At 29.1% G+C, this 17,502-nt stretch overlaps 2 protein-coding genes across 2 annotated transcripts; both read left to right on the forward strand.

The window, feature by feature from the left end:
- The first annotated feature begins 3,494 nt into the window (after nucleotides 1–3,494).
- Nucleotides 3,495–6,850, forward strand: LOC101235534 (BTG family protein). The gene is made up of 2 exons (XM_065803270.1): nucleotides 3,495–4,588; nucleotides 4,990–6,850. Exons 1-2 carry the CDS (start codon nucleotides 4,255–4,257, stop codon nucleotides 5,583–5,585), a joined length of 930 nt encoding a protein of 309 aa, XP_065659342.1. The 5' UTR covers nucleotides 3,495–4,254; the 3' UTR covers nucleotides 5,586–6,850.
- A 7,889-nt stretch (nucleotides 6,851–14,739) lies between these two features.
- LOC136083145 (uncharacterized) lies at nucleotides 14,740–15,192 on the forward strand. Its single transcript, XM_065802551.1, has one exon. The coding sequence runs from the start codon at nucleotides 14,740–14,742 to the stop codon at nucleotides 15,190–15,192; it is 453 nt and encodes a 150-aa protein (XP_065658623.1).
- Nucleotides 15,193–17,502: the final 2,310 nt, after the last annotated feature.

Consider the following 17,502-nt stretch of genomic DNA (forward strand, 5'->3'; position numbering starts at 1 on the left):
CAGTCAAATATTAAATTTTAATTTATACAAAAATCTTTTATAAATGTATTTTATGTACACAATAAATAACATACGATTTGCAAAATAATATTATGTAACATGTTGTTTAATAAATATGTAAAATTTATTTACAATATTTGTTAAATCTTAAAGTTAAGTTTAAAAACTAGCCAATTTTTGTCAAATTTTTTTCTATAAACTTATTTAAAAAATTTGATTTACACCCTTATCTTCGTGTTTTGCTATAGTAGGATTTAACAAACATAGACTTTGTTTCCCAATAAAAAAGTTCAATATCTTTAATATTTTTAAAAAGTTTAAACGATATGGTGCCACAGTTAAAACTTATTATCTGCGAATATAAGTCTTGAACAAATAAAGGAACCGCCCAGTAAGTTTTAGTTTTTTGCATGAAACCGTTTATTGCAAAATATTATGAAATACCCATGTCCAAACCTCTAAGCTAATCAAACTAGTACAGGCTAAACTGTTAAATTTGATGGTAAAAAAAAAAAACATAAATTATGTACAAAATTAAAAAAGATTACATAAATGTTGTTTTACATATTTCTTTATTAAGTATATTTATCTATTAACATCTTTAATCGTCTTTTAATTTTTATATAAAGAAAATAGCACTTTAAATTTTTAATTTGTTATTCAAATTAAATCAGCATAGATATCTTACAGGGTTTTAAAAAAGCACGTATATTCAAACAAATACTTATTTTGCGACTCTTTTTTTTAAGAACTTAATTTCCAATATTTATTAGAGGAAAGTATGAATTAACTACCTATGAAAAAGTTCCAAATGTTTTAAGTTCATTAGTACCTACTAATGAACTTAAAACATTTGGAACTTTTGGTTTCTAAGTAAAATTGAAGCCAATGCTACTGGGTTGGCATTGAAAAAATGTTTAAAACATTTTGTAGTTTGTGGTTGCCAGAGCTCTTTGGATTGATTATGCTCCTTTTATCTTTCATGACTGTTGTATTAGTTTAGCTTTATTTAAAAACTTAATGACGTTTATTTTTTTATATTTGGAAAGTTTTTAGTTTGCATGCTTATAAGCTTTTCTTCTTTTTTTTGTAATTTAAAAAAAAAAATTGTTTTTTCAATTATCCTTGAAAATATAATTTGGTTAATTTTAAAAACTAATATGCATTTATTATGGAAACAACATCTTATTCCCAAGAGGACATATTATATAATAAACAAGACAAATTATATAAATTATATAACGTGTCTTCTTCGTTTAGCCGTCATTTGTATTTACGTTGAGTATTTACATATTTAAATTAATGAGTTAAATTGATTTTTTATTAAAATATTCAAGACAATTGTTGGTGACCAGTTGTTTAGAAATGATTTTTCAGAAATAAATTATATTGTTTTATAAAGCAGCTATTAAACTTTGATATGATTACGCTGGTATCAAATTTATAAAAGTTGATAGTTGTACAATAATTTATTGACACCATTGTAAACTACTACCGTACATTGTAAACTACTACCAAGAAAAAAGTCCTAAGATTAATAAAAAAGTTTTTTAATAACGTTTGAAGCGTCGGTTTTTTTAGGCGTGTTTATAATCCAAAAACCTTTTGTTCTCGCAAAATATTACTACTGTGGGTTACAAAACATTACTACTGCGGGTTATGGAATAATTTATTCATAGTAATAAGGGTCTAGAAACTTTGACAACCTACGATGTTACTAAGCAACATAATGAACATAGTTTCTTTATCTCATTTTTTATCAATTAAATGTTATTTAAAGAAATAACTTTTAAATAATATTTAAATATATATACATAATAGGCGCGTCGAAGACCCAAATTCAGTTGACTTTGTGAATTGTGCAATACACACAAATTAGTATACTCATATTGATGTAGGGCTCGGTCTGCATGACCGCTGTTATTGAGAAGTTTAATTGTTTTAAGTGCCAGTTATTATATTTTATGAGTATATTTTATATTACAACTTAATAAAATATTTTAATCGGAATACTGACGCCATTATACAATTTGAGTATTTTTAAGACTTCTTTGTTAAATAGAAACTTTTAATTTAGAAGTTCAAATAAAGATTTCAAAAGAAAGTATTCAAAGTATTAATGTTTTTGCGCGTTTAACACTTTTTACTACACGGATAAAGTGCATTACTAACAAATAAATATTTTAGATGTATTAACTATAATTGTAATAAGGTGTTAAAATAAATGTTAACACCTTATTGCAATTATGTTGTAAAATTCGTAAAAAATAATAGACTATCAACCTATTTTTGTAATCATAATTGCAATTTCAATTATTATTGAACAATATATTGAAATGTTTTTCTTATTTTAAAGTTATGAAATAATACCCAAACATTTTATAGCCGTAATATGCAGTAAAAGGTCATACAGTAAATAAAAGATATGACATTTTTTCAATTGTGTGCCACCACAAAATCTAAACATTATTCTTTATTTTTTAAACTCATAACAAAACAAAAACTAAAGAACCATTTTGTCATAAAACGAGCTATAATATAATTAACTTGTTGTTAAGCAGTTTCAGATAAATTTTGTGTTTTATTGTGTCATTTGTATCAAGTAAAGTTTGACTACAAAAACTGCTCTGGTCACAACAATACTGATTTTAAAATTGAGTCGTAAAAATCGAATTGTTTCAATTTAGTGCGGCAAAATATTCTGTAGGCGATTTAAAAAAAAAAAGAATAACTTTAAAAATATAATGTTATATATATCATAACGCGTATAACAGTTTTTTTTTTTTTTTTTTTCAAATGTAAGAAGTTTAACGATGTTGCTGAAAGATTTAAATAAAATTAGATAAAATAAAAGTGCCTAGCAAAATTAAGGTTTGACACAATTAAAACATTTTGGGTTAATGAGAGCTGCTTCGCTAAGTGCTATCTTTCACTCAATGCGGCTAACAAGTTACGCTTGATTGATCGGGCGTGCACATGCTAATTAAATCGATTTTATAGGTAAAGTTGTAAAAAGGCTATACATATTATGAGTCCATGACTTATGCACATTTGTATGCACATATAAATATATAAATGTGTCAATTATTGACGGGGGAGGTATTGAGGGCACATATTCTTAGCTATTTATTTTATTAGTTAAATTAAATATATTTTTAATATATAAATTGTAGAATTGTACATGGCCTTATAGACTATTAGGCATTAGCCCAACCAAATTTAAACATACTTTTAGTAAACAGATGCTTTTTTAAAACATATACTTTTTTTTTCTTTTGGATATAACTTTTTAGATTTTCAACTTATTCTCCTTTATTTTTATTTCTGTAAAAAGATTTAAATGTTATTTTAAATAGCTTTGAATCGAAAAAATTGGCACTTTTTTTATTAGTTTTTTTTTTTTTTTTCAATTAGCTTGGCAATTAACTAGAAAAATTTTGAAGGGCAGTCATTATTTATTACAAAAACAAAAAATTAATTATTTAGATTAAAAAAGAATATATGATAACACTGAAAGCAGAAATTATTTTTATTATCTACTACTACTAACAATATAACGATATCTTTGGTGAAATAAGATTGATGCTGCATTAAATATTATGAAATTACACTTTGGGTAAATTAAGCTTTGAAACAACACAAGGGAAACTAACGACGCGCATTTTTGCCCTTTGTTTACAATTTGTTTATTAACCCGGACCAATTGTTAATTAACATCTTTTCACTTAATTTTTGTTGAAATATTATTTGCAACAGCAGCTTTATTCATAGATCTAACATCATAAATGAACGTAAATGTTCGTTTTTAAGCAAGAATGTGATATCACTGTCTATGAAATGAAGTTTCTGCCCTATATTATCAACGACCCGCTGAAAACAACCCTGTTCGCTGGCCCCGAACATTAAGTTTGCTCTTTTCAATAATTTTCAATACTCTTTAATCAACAGTTTAATAAGCTAACTAATTAGATGCTCATCGAAACGGAACACAAAAACACTTGGTTATTGCTGACGGAATGTTTTTCGAACAAAGAATTTTAAAATAAAACAATTAAAACGAAGCGTTAACCAATCAAAATAGATCTGTCTTGTTTTACTCTTGATATTGCGTAATTTGATTGGTGTTTAAAACAAGCGCACTGACTTCTATTATTTAGTTTCGAAAATATATTTGTTTTAACACATCAACAAACTTAAGCTCTTAAAAAACGTGTTCTAGTGATTTATTACAGAAGATTTTCTAGCGCTGACCACATGGGTTTTAAGCAAACTTTAAATATGGAAATTGAAGTGCAAGTCGCAGTACAGTTTGTTGCTTCTTTTATTAATGATAAATGTACGAAAACCGAACTTGAGCAATTTGTTAAATATTTAACTAAAGGTTTATCAGCGAAATTTGAGGGTCATTGGTATCCAGAAAAACCTTCAAAAGGAAGCGCTTATCGCTGTGTATCTATCGAAAATCAAATAGATGCTGTTCTTTTAAACGCAGCGATGGAAGCCAATTTTGATTCATCAGTATTGACAGACAGTTTTCCAAAAAAGCTAGACTTGTGGATAGATCCAAGCGAAGTCTCCTACCGAATAGGTAATTTGAGCTTTAACTTGTTCTGTTTTTTTTTTTAAATATTTTGTTAAACATGATTTAAAAAAATAGGTTGTTGTTAAATCCTGATAAGATATTAAAATTATTCAATTAAATTTAGTATAAAAGAACGTTTTATTCAATCATTTTTATTAACATATACCTATATCACTTTTATTTTTACAACCTTAATTCTGTTTGTTTTTGTAATGTCAAATAATAATTAGTGTTTATGTTGATTCATAAAAATAACATTTTTTTTCTTCAATATTACAACTGCAATACAAATAGTAAACATCATCTATAAAGAAAATAAACAGTTAACTCTTTATAAGAAAGTAAGATCTTTTTTTTTCTTCTTCTTTTTTTTAACTTTTTTTATCATTTTAAATTTATTTTTCCAGGAGAACATGGTGCTGTCATAGTTATTTATAAAGAAGGTGATGATTGTGTCAATTCAACATCAGAATATCTTGCAAAAGTTCTTGACAAACTCCCAACAGTCATTCAAAAGCAGCCAATTGTGGGTAACCAACATAATGGCATAAATAAAGTTTATCCTATAAGAAATAGCCCTTTAATAAATACACAACCATTGGTAAATTCATATATTGCAAATGGAAATCGACAGTTTGAAAAAAGTTTATCACCTACAGCTAAGACATTTGTTTCTCGGAATTCTACACAGAAAAATCTTTTTTCAGCAAATCGTACGTTTAACCCAGCTGGTGTGAATCCTATACTGAATTTAGAGTATTTGCAAAAGTTGCAATGGCCATTATTGCTAGCAAGCGGCTATGACCCATTAGCTGCTCAGTTAGTTCAGAATTATTTAATTATGCAAGAATTGCAGAAGTTTGAAACCAGAAGACTAGCTCTGCAATCCCATTATTTGAAGTTGCAATCAATGCAATTCTCAAAAAAGCATAACCATTTAAATAATCGTCAACAAAATGTCAGTCCATCAGTCAATACAAACCGACTTCAAGTTACAGCATAGTTTTGTTTCCTAGTTTTTTCTTTTTGTTTGTGCTTTGAGTTTTGTACATTAAAGTTTTTGTTTTTTTAACAGGAATTTTTGTGTGCAATTTTTAGTTTAAACATAAATTTTTTCTATTTTTCTTGTTTCAAAATAACTGTTGCAACCCAACTATTAATTATTTTGTGTTTTGAAAAAACTGGTTTGAGTTCAGTACTCATTCTGGGAATTTTAGGTTAATATTCAAATGCATACATAATCTTTTATATTAATTGTACATCTTGTGTTTTGAAACACATTTACAGTTATAAATGTTAAGTATAAAATATTTTATTTTAAATTATATTTATAAGGTTTTAAACCAATGCACTTTTCAATTTCGTTTCAACTTTGCTATTATATTCTTCTGATTGTTTTTATTGATTTATACATTTTACTGCAAGTTCAAATACTATTTAGTACAGTATTTGATTCAGCTTATTCAATATTTACTTATTTTTGAAAAAAAAAATTTATTCAGATTTCATTGAGTCAGGTGCTAAACCTGTGTTTGATCCAATAAATAACCTTTTAAAATAAAAATCAATATTAGTTTTCTGCCGATTTTTATTTTTAATTTTCAAAAATTGTTTTACTGTAAATTTTACTTTGCAGTATTTTGATCATTTTTTATTTTTTAATTTTTTTGCTTGGTAATGAAATGAAGCAATATTTTATTTCAACCATCTTGATTTTGTTAAGGATCATTTTATATTTTTTAAAACAATTTAATATGTTAGTATTGAAAATTTTTCCGCTCTATTTTAAAAGTTGTTCTTTATGACAGGATATATTTATTATAAAAAGCATTAGAAATTTTTGTATGTATATATTTCGACAAACATGTATTTTATCTGATTGACAAAAAATAAAATTAATTTTTTTTTTTTTTTTGACATTTTTATTAACTAATATATTTTTCTTGATTTAAGAGTTACGATTCTTCCTAATTAATTCAAAATAGTTTTTTAATGAGATTTTGTTTTCTTTAAATTTTAATGAAAACATTTTTAATACATTTTGCTCCTTTATTGTCTTTTTTTTTAATGAAACAGATATTGTTCATTTACATTCAGTATATGTAAATTATTTGATTGACTGAAGTTTTATTATAATGATATATTTAACAAGGAAAAGTATTTATTTTATGGAAACATGTAATTATTTTTTTAATTGTTATTTTGCTTTTGATTTTTATTTTCTCTCCTAATGATGAGGTCATTTAAAATTAAATATCGTTTTGAAAATAATATTCAGTTCTGTTTATTTCGTTGTTTATTACCCTTTTGATTTAATTCGTTGACTTTTTTTTGTGTGATGTTATTTTTAAAGCATTTTACTCAAAAATTAAAAAAAAAACATTTAGCGACGCGCAGGAATAGAGTAAAATAAAATCAATTAAAATATATTGAGGAGCATTTATGAATTGCATTTATTTATAGTTAGAAAACATTTATGGTAATGTTTATTTTTTTGCTCTTAATTTTTCTAAACAATTTGCTCTTATTATTTTTCTAAATTATTTTGTAAAAAAAAATTAAAACATAAAAAATCAAAGACATTTTTAAATTCTCGCTTCTATAGCATTCAGCTTAAAATCAACTCCAATTCTAACGTCATTTGTTCTGGACCCCTTTGATAAAGAACAGCGACGTACGTCGAAAGATAACTTTGTTCTTATCCTCGTCATTACGATCAAACACTTTTCATTTTGTTTTTTCAGCTAGTTACTTTGCTAGTCTTTTTACAAAAATTTTGAGGAATCATTTTGCAAATATTCTTGTGTTTGAAAATACTTTTATGAAAAGTATTTACAGATTTTTTGAAATTAAACTTATATTTTCAACAGCGTTAATACACATGGAAGTGAAATTTGCTATCATTAAATATAAATCGTAACCTTATACGACTTATGCCGGTCAAGAATTTTTTTTCTACATTAAATTTGCTATTTCCTGCAGAAGGTAAGGAAGAGTGGGACGCCCAAAAAAATTAGAATTAAGAGAAGCTCCTCATCACTGTTATCTAATGTAAACAACGAGTTTATTTAGCAGACGTCGCTTTGTCCTTTCGCGTGTGGTAAAACCGCGTTTTTGAAAAGTATCCCTAAAACATAATTTTTGCTACCATTCAAGGGCAATTCCACCATTACTTACGGGACATGTCACATTTTAGATAAACTTTTTTTATTTTAACAGACTGGATAGATATATATATATGAATCATCCCTAAATCATTTGTTTTCCTGTATATTGCTAAGTCGTTCAATTGTTATAAGTTTAGAAGTAATCGTTGATTATATACTGTGTTACTCACAGTACGCAAAAAAACATTGCATTAAACCTGTTGTTTTCAGTTGAATATTTCAAGCCAAATACTTAACCTACGTATGCAGGCTTCTAAAATTAAGTTAAGTAGTTATTACTCTGCGTAAAATTATTCAAAAGATTGTTTTAGTTATTTATTTATATATTTTAAGGTGGTAGTACCCCAAAAAACAGGCTGAACTTTTTTTTTTTCAAAATTTCAATTTTTTACGATTTTCATTTATTTATTATGTCTACTCTTGTAATTAAAAAATGTTCAAAAAATAAAATTGAAAGGCCTATATTATCCTTAATAGATTTTCTATAAAGGATAATATAGGCAATATCTTGAAAAATACAAGTCAAATTTGTATAGTTTTTTTGTGTGCTTATGACTAAATTGTTCCTTAAAAAGGTTTTATTGACCAACATAATGAAGCAGAGGGTATTGCATACAACAGGGGTGGTTTTTTATTGTGCAAAAAACCTCATGTACATTTAGTATTTTTTTAAGTCGCGCTTTTCGAGCGATTATTTTTTTGTGCATTTTTTAATTTTTTAACAAAGATAACTTTTTAACCGCTTATTGGAATTTTTTCAAATTATCAGCAATTATTCTTGAGTGTATTTGTGATGTGCTGAACCAAAGAAAATTAACTTTTTTTCATATTAAAGTATTAAAATTTGAATTCTAGCAAGCTGTACTTATACTATTATATATATTATATTTTTCTTTTTATTGATTGAATTTAATGATTCTAAAGTTATTAAATGTTGTTTACTGTATAATTTTTAATTTAGCACATTTTATGAACATATATAAAACTACTTATAAAGTTTGGTTTGTAGAACATGAACGGTTCTCAAGATATTCTGGTTAAAAAAAGGTTCATTTTTTGCCCTAATTTTGCTAATTTATGCGCATAATTACCGAGCAGGAGGTAAAATAAATTAATTTTGTTATTTTTTGAAATGATTTAATTTAGCACTTCAGAAAAACATAAATATTCCTTTATAACATTAAGTTTTAAATGCATAATAACCTCAATTTTGTTTCTTTACCTTTCTTTGGCTTTTACATTTATATTTACTTTTGGAGTTGCTGTTTCAGACTCAGAAAAATATCGTTTTAATTGGATGCAATCATCAAAAAAAGGAAAATAATGAAAAGCGGAAATCCCTTTTACTTTTACTTATTTGATTTTTGAAATATATCCTGCAGATTTAATTCAATACTTTTTTGAAGAATATGTTCAGATAAAATTTAAGAAATTTAAAATTTCGGGCTAATCTTAGAAACAACATAATAAAAATCTTCAGCCTTGTTAATAACAACTTTTCTGGTCAGAACCTGATTAGAAGCAATTCTTTTAACAGTTTAAGCCATCTACAGGTCCCTTACCATGACTAGTTGCACTGTTGTTTCATTTTATAACAATTCCATTTTTTTTTGGAGATCTTGAGCACCCGCCATAATAAATCTATTTTTAAACTGACTTGAAGAGCCATCTGTCCAAACTCAACAACTTCTATTGGTAGGCTTTGAATCAATTTATCAAGAATTACTAATGATGTTTCTTTATGATGAGTTGTACAATCACTAACAACTGCATGACAATATTTCATGTTCTGGAACCACGTTACAGAACCAAAAATAGTTATCTGCTGTTTTTTTTTTTTTTTTTTATTAGGTTATTTAGGTGCTCCCAGAAGTCCTTACGGTCTTATCACGGAGCACCCCGGTAGAGCATTTGACTAGAAGTTCACGTCTCCTTCCTTACCAATGTCGCTTTTGGGCTAGAGTCGGCGTCGAACCTCGGACCTCTGGGTTCTGAGCCAGAACTCTAACATCTGCGCCACGGTTGCTCATAAAGTTTAAAATACATACTGTTGATTTCAGTATGTATTTTAAACTTTATCTTGTGAAAAACATTTATAATTTTTAGCGTAATCCATTTCTAACACTGCTATACTATCCACGTCTTTTGTGCTATTTCTTTCATATTCTAAACTCTTATGCTGCTGTCTTTTGATAAAGCTATGAGTTAAAAAGGATGGCATCAGTAAGCACAGGTGATCGTAGAAGTGTGCCACTCAAGAACTTTGAACCATTTGCTTCATCCTTCCATTATCATCTTTCTATTGTTTTCACTCAACAAAAGCCTCTAAAGTTTCTTTATCACACGGCATTGAATACTTTTTTTTGATGCCATATTTTTCGTGCTGACACTCTCTAAACCAACATGTTGGTTTGTCTGGATATTGAAGAAACGACTCTGGAAATTTGCTTGAATATAGGTATATTTGCACCGCAGCTGGAAAGTTTTTTTAGTGCAAGAATTATAATTTGATGATATATGTAAGTGCATACAACTAAGGAGGATATGCAAAGGTTTTAAACTTGCAAATTTACCTACGCCAATCTTTTCATTTTCATTTTCTGTCATAAACAAAGCATGCGTCTCTTTTATGCTCATGTAGATGTGCCGTTTTTGAATATAATCTTTTTTCTCATTATTATTATTTTTTTTTTGCAAATTCGTCTTTTTGTCCAGGAGACATGCGACTGTTATCATCATTTTCATAAAAATTAACAACTTTATTCTTGATTTCTTCATTTAAGGAAGTAACTCCTCTAAAACCATTCGAACAATCTACAATGTTGCAATGTAGTTTAGAGGCCAATTTTAAAACAACTTTTTGCTATTGGGTATTGGGGATGGGCTATTGGGTAACATTAGTTTTACTTTATTTACAGCCCTTGAAAGGGAAGAAGGTGTACTGTATGGCTTCTTGTTGCAAATAATTTAATTTTTTTTTTTAGTTGCTTTTCTCCATTTACTATGTCTTTTTTTTTCTTTTCTTTAATCTTCCTTTCTGTATCAGCTTTTTGCTTTTTATGTTTTGGGAACTGTGCGGCCGTAGCGCAGTGGTTAGAACGCTTGCTTTTTAAGCAAGAGATCCAGGTTCGAAACGAGCTCTGGACACATTTTCGCATCACAGTAAGGAAGGAGGCGTGAACTTCCTGGTTAAATGCACTTCCGCGGTGCTCTGTGACAAGACCGTTGGGACTTCTTGGAGCACCAAAAAAAAAAAAAAAAAGAAAAAAAGAAAAAAAAAAAGTAACTTAAAGTATTCGTCTCTTTTTTTCATACGGTGTTTTTAACATACTCTTTATTTCTTTCCTTTGCTAAAACAGGATTAAGCCTTCTCCATTTACTTTGTCTTCCAGCATTAGTTTGAGCCATTAGTTTATATAACGATCTGAAATAAAAAATATTGACTGGTAATAAGCAATAATTATTGAAAAACAATGACTGGTAATAAGATATAGTTAACAAAAATATTGTAAATTGTAAATTTGAGTTTTTTTGTTTTTCAAACTTTATTTTGAAATTAAAAACTTTATTTTGAAATTAAAAACAAAAAAATAACACAAATAACATTATTATTCAAAATTTAAAAATTTTAAACATATGGCAACCCAATGATAACTTTTGTTTGAATTTTTCTTTTTTAAAATCGAAATAACTCATTTGGCGTGGAATTGCCCTCAAATACTTCGAGTAATATATATTTTTGACATTTTATTTATTTTATAAAGAAACTATCATGTAATATTATAAAGAAACTATCATGTAATATTATGGTACATTCATAAATAATTTAGTTTTATTAGTTTGGCTATAAATTTTTTTTTTTTAACTTTTCTTACAGAGGGGTGAAGTGGGACAAAAAATAATTATTTCGTACTTTTTCCTATCACTTTTGCGCAATTATATTGACGAAGCCTCTTGAATAATTTGATGAAGATTACGTGGTTTACAATTTTAATAGTGTTTAGATAATAACTTCTGTTAACATTCTGTTAATTGCCCGCATGTCCCACTTTACCCTAATGTCACGGTTCATCAAAATTCAATAAAATATGGGCTTTATTATAACCTTCTATCAATCTTAGGGAATGGAATCAGTGTTTGAAATTATGCTTTATTTGTTAAGTCTTTAGTGGTTTAGGATGTAAGTCTTAATTGGCATTTAACGTATGAACCTTATATAAAAAGATATTAAAATTGTTCTAGAAGTATTTGTTTAATGTCCCACTTCTCCCCTAAAAACGAAAACGACAAATTAAAGAGTCAAGTTAAGTATGTTAAATGCTTACTTGTTAGATGCGATTTGAGCAGCCGTGGCGCAGTGGTTGAGCAGCCGTGGCGCAGTGGTTAGAGTTCTGGCTCAGAATCCAGTGGTCCTAGGTTCGACGCCAGCTCTAGCCCAACAAGCGACATTGGTACGAAAGGAGTGTGAACTTCCTGTTAAATGATCTCCCGCGTTGCTCTGTAATAAGACCGTAAGGACTTCTGGGAGCACCTAAAAAAACTACAAAAAAAAAAAAAAGATGCGGCTTTTATAAGGTTTATAAAAATGGCCAAGGTATTTCCAAGTATAGGTATATTTTAGTTATAGACGAATGCGAGAGACATGATAGGGAAGACCGGGGCAACTTGCTAAACATTTTCAAAAGCTATATTTATTTCTTGTTCCTGGGTAAGCTGACACAATACTTTAAAAGTAGTCTGCAGACAAATCACAATTTAGTTTGTAATTTATATTGACATTAATGTTTGATTAATGCAAAAATAAATTACAAACTAAATTATAATTTTAAACTGATTAAAATTGGAAAACAATAATTGACAAAATTAATGTTTTCTAATTTTTAGTATACAAATCTCTGGAACAACGAAAATTCATACTTTTTTACATAATGCTGAAAAAAACTTTTGGTCTAAAGAGGGCAGGAAAAGTTTAAGAACCGAACTATTTGGGGACAGGCGATCGAAAAAGAAGTGCGGTCACCTACTCTACAAAACTTTTTTTTTTTCAGTTACATCTTTCCTTTTCGGTGAAATGGTGTTCCTGTTATGATCTATTTTGAACAGTTTTTAGTTTTTAACAGGGGTACCATTTAAAATTATTCAAACAATCCAGTTGATTGTTATATCAATCGCCATACACTTTAATAATGATTTATAAGATTTAAATTGTTAGTAGGAGCTACTAAATATATAGATGCACTTAGCCACCTTGGAATATAGGAAGATACAACAAACTGAACAACCCTTAGTCGCTTAGTAAGTTGTTGTCTGGAAAAAACTGTTCATTTAGGTAGCTGACTGATTTTCTTATTTAATAGTACAATTTTTATTGAGTATGACTATTTCGACATTCGCCTTGCATTGTACAAAGCGCCTGGCAGAGGTGGAAAAAGTAACTACTCAAGTACAAGTAAACGTTACCGGTCAAAAAACTTACTCAAGTAAAAGTAACTCTTTAAAAATGTACTCTGAGTAAAAGTTACCGCGTTACTTTTTTAACAGCTTTTTAAACTTTCTTTTGAAATTATTTTTAAAATTTTTCATTAAAACTCTAATAAGAAAGATTAAAGTTCCTAACGTCAGCAGTGCACGTGTTGATGACTTCATAAGGCGTCGTCCATAATTTATGTTACGCAATTTTTGACTTTTAATATCCTAAAAATATTACTTTAAATTTTCTTATTTGTTTATAGTTAACTAATTAATACATTTCAATACGTGTAAATTTTAATTGTTATTAATTAATATTACTTTAAAAGTCATTTTTTGTACAAATAATTAGCCTTCAGTATAAAATATAATTTGTACGTAAAAGAAATTGTAAATTTTTAATGTTTAAGTATGGAAGTGGAGCCGTGGATGAATAAAAGTTCTAGTTAAGAGGAGTGGATGACTAGCGGGTTTAATTTTCCTCTTTTTTTTTTGATTTTGATATTTTTTTTCAAAGTAGCTTTATGTGTTTTTCAATTATTATTGTTGTTTATTAACATTTATATTTGTTTATTTTTTATATTTTCAAAGTGTTACAGAATAAGTGCTTCAGAGTATACAAATAAGCAGTGACTTAACAAGCAAATAAACTCCGAAAATATTAAATTTTTGATAAAAACATAACTTAAATAACTTCATTAGTAATAAGTTAACGTAGAGTCGCGGACGTCACTATTTATTCTATCGCAACTTTATAGAGCCGTCAATGCAGCTGAGTCATACATTAATCTACTAAAGACAATTTAAAAAGCCATTTCCGATTTAATGTAAATTGAAATAGCCGTGGTCGAGAGTACATACATCAACTGAGGGTTTATGTTTTGCTAGGCGCTCTATTAATCAAAAAAAAGGATTTGAAACTGCGTCACAGAATCTAATACCACTGCCTCTTGGTACCATTCGTCACAAAATTGCTAACTCCTTCCCTCTCCCTTACTATCAAGTGACGTAATTTCTGAACACCCCTAACTTCATATAAAGCAATAGTGAAAACTAACGGGTGATGCGGAAGTTATCGGACAAATCCTAATTTCATTATTTGAGCATAATAATTAGTTTTTATGGTTTTATGCGTAGGCATAAATGTTCTATTAAATATAAACTTTATTATTTGAAACACAACTATTTAAAATGAGGTCGTTTTCTGATAGAAAGCACCCTGGTCGTCCGACATCCTGGACTAGAGAAAAGAAAGCCGAATTAACGAGACTTGTCAACAATCAAAAAGGGGTCAATCAGAGAAAAATAGGTATTAAATTCGGTGTAAATCAATCGACAATTAGTCGTCAGTTAAAAAAAATGAATATTAAATATAGAAAACGTGAAAAGACACCAAAATACACTATAGAACAATAAATAAAGGCAAAGAAAAGAAGCAGGAAACTAGTTAACCAACTCTATAACACAAAACCGCTTCTAGTCATCGATGACGAAAAATACTTTTGTTTTGCAGGGGACAACATGCCTGGAAATTCTGGATACTACACAAACAACAAAAAGACATGCCCAGAAAGTGTTCTTTTTATAGGAAAAGAGAAATTTCCAAAAAAGTTATTAATGTGGATAGCCATATCTGACCGTGGTATGTCCGAGCCATTGTTTCGCACTTCCAAGGCTGTAGCGATCAATTCATCAATCTATATTAATGAATGTTTAGAAAAACGACTTCTTCCATTTATTCACAAGTATCATGGAGACTTTAACTATTTATTTTGGCCAGATTTAGCAAGTTCTCATTATTCTAAAGATTCTCTAAATTGGATGGACCAATATGTCTATTACGTTGATAAAGAATCCAATCCCCCAAATGTGCCTCAAGCACAACCAATTGAAAATTTTTGGGGACATTTGGCACAGAAGGTTTACGAGGGAGATTGGCAAGCTTCAACAGAGCTTGTTTTATTTTTAATTTAAAAAATAATATATTTTTATTAAAAGATAAATGCTTTATTTAAAAAAAATATAATAGTAGTTTGTTTTTTTATTTATAAATAAGTTATTGACGTTTTTATTTTGTCCGATAACTTCCGCATCACCCGTTATTAGAAAACAATGAATTTGAATTTTGAATTTGATTTTATTTAGAATCAATAAATTTACAATCAATAATATTTTTTTTTCTAAATGTTTTTACAAATTCAATAATACTGTAAATTAGTCAATCATTAATTATAAAGTATATTGACAAAGAGATGCAACACCAGGCATCTCTATACTAACTAATGTGTAGGGCTAATTGTCAACGAGACCAGATGCCCATCATGATAGGAAACTTTTGAATAAGTTGACCGAGTGAGTGTCAATTGCTTTCTGTGGTAGCATATTCCAGGATGGTGTGACACGATTAGTAAAAAAGTGATGTCGCTCTTCGCAATCGCTAACAACTTGTCTGTGTAGCTGTTTATTGTGACTCCTCCTGCAATATACGTTGTTAGAGATCCTTTGAGGAACAAAAAAGTTAACATCATCAATTTTATTTTTAATTTTAAACTGTTCAATAAGATCTCCTCTAGCTCTTCTCTCTCCCAGTGTTGTCACTCTAAATATATTTAAGCGTTGCTCATATGGGAGATGTTTGATTGAGGAAACTTTTGTCGCTCTGCGCTGAACTCTTTCAAGCATATTGATATCCTTTTTTAGGTGAGGAGACCATGCTTGAATAGCGAATTCCAGGTGTGGGCGCACATATGTGATGTAAAGCGTTCGCCAGAGATAAATGCTTCTGCTTCGGAATACTTCTTTTAGTAGGCCCAATTTGTAATAGGCTACTGAGACTGCAGACTCTACCTGGGCACGGACTTTGAGGTCATTTGATATCAGAATACCTAGATCTCGTTCAGTTTCAGTTTCCTCCAGGTTTCGACGAGTGGCTTCTGTGTTCGTCATTGAATAGACTTGATTAGATTTTCTGTTACCTCGACCGACATGCATTGTTTTGCATTTTTCCACATTAAAGAACATCAACCATTTGTGAGACCATTTTATGGCTTGATCAATGTCTGATTGTAAAGCTAGCATATCTTCATTCGATTTTATCATGTTCACAATTTTACTATCATCTGCGTAGAGCTTGAACTGGCTGGTAATGTTGTCCGGTAGATCATTTATAAATAGTGTGAAAAGGAGAGGGCCGAGGACACTTCCTTGAGGGACGCCACTTGTAACTTTTTTCCAATCTGATGTGAATATTTTAGCAGTTGAGTGAGTATCAATGACAACACGCTGTTGTCTATTGTTAAGCCAAGCATTTATCCACATGAGTGCTTTCCCGCTGATGCCATATGCTTTCAATTTTCTCAATAGACGATTATGTGGGACTTTATCAAATGCTTTTGAAAAATCAGTGTAAATCATATCGACTGGATACTTCTTGTGTGCAGCTTCTGTGAGGAAGTCGCGAGTTTCGAGGAGATTAGTCAAACAGCTTTTTCTTTGAACAAATCCGTGTTGTGCTATGCTTATTAAACCGTTTAAGTTACAGTGTAGCATTATTTTTTCATGTAATATACTCTCGAATATTTTGCATAGTATGGATGTGAGAGAAACTGGTCTATAATTTGATGCTCTTAGTTTGCTTCCTTTTTTGAAAATGGGCGTGACGTTAGATTTTTTCCACAGGTCTGGTATAGTGCTTGTTGAGAAAGATTTCTTGAAAACTAATGTTAGTGGCAATGCGAAAGCTTCTGCGCAGTGTTTGAGTACACGAGGGTGAACGTTATCATCACCAAGAGATTTAGATTCGTCTAGGTTTGCGAGTCGAGCACGGATATTGTTGATTGAAAAGATATTCTCGTATAATATACATTTTTTGTCAGTTCGGGGTTCTAATTCCAGCACAGGTCCGTCTGGCTCGTTAACAAATACTGATTGGAAATAATTGTTCAGGGTTGTGCAAATAATTTGAAGATCTGTTGAAATTGTTCCATCAATTGTTTCTATGGAGTTGAATACATATTTTGAGTTGGTTTTGTTTTTGATATGAGCGTGTAGCTTTTTAGGGTCGTTTTTATATAAATTAGCTAGGTTCTCTTCATATTTTAACACTGCTAATCTCAAAGTTTTGGTTACATTTCTGCATGCTTCTTTGTGCTTGTCTTTAAGCTCTCTATGTGTATGGCGACCAGAGGCAATATATTTATTCCAAAGTTCTTGTTTTGTACTTATAGCTTCTAAAACTTCGTCTGTTATCCATGGTTCGTGTTTCTTCTTGAAGGGCAAGGTAGT

This window comes from Hydra vulgaris, chromosome 08 (genome assembly GCF_038396675.1).
Source record: "Hydra vulgaris chromosome 08, alternate assembly HydraT2T_AEP".
Classification (NCBI taxonomy): domain Eukaryota; kingdom Metazoa; phylum Cnidaria; class Hydrozoa; order Anthoathecata; family Hydridae; genus Hydra; species Hydra vulgaris.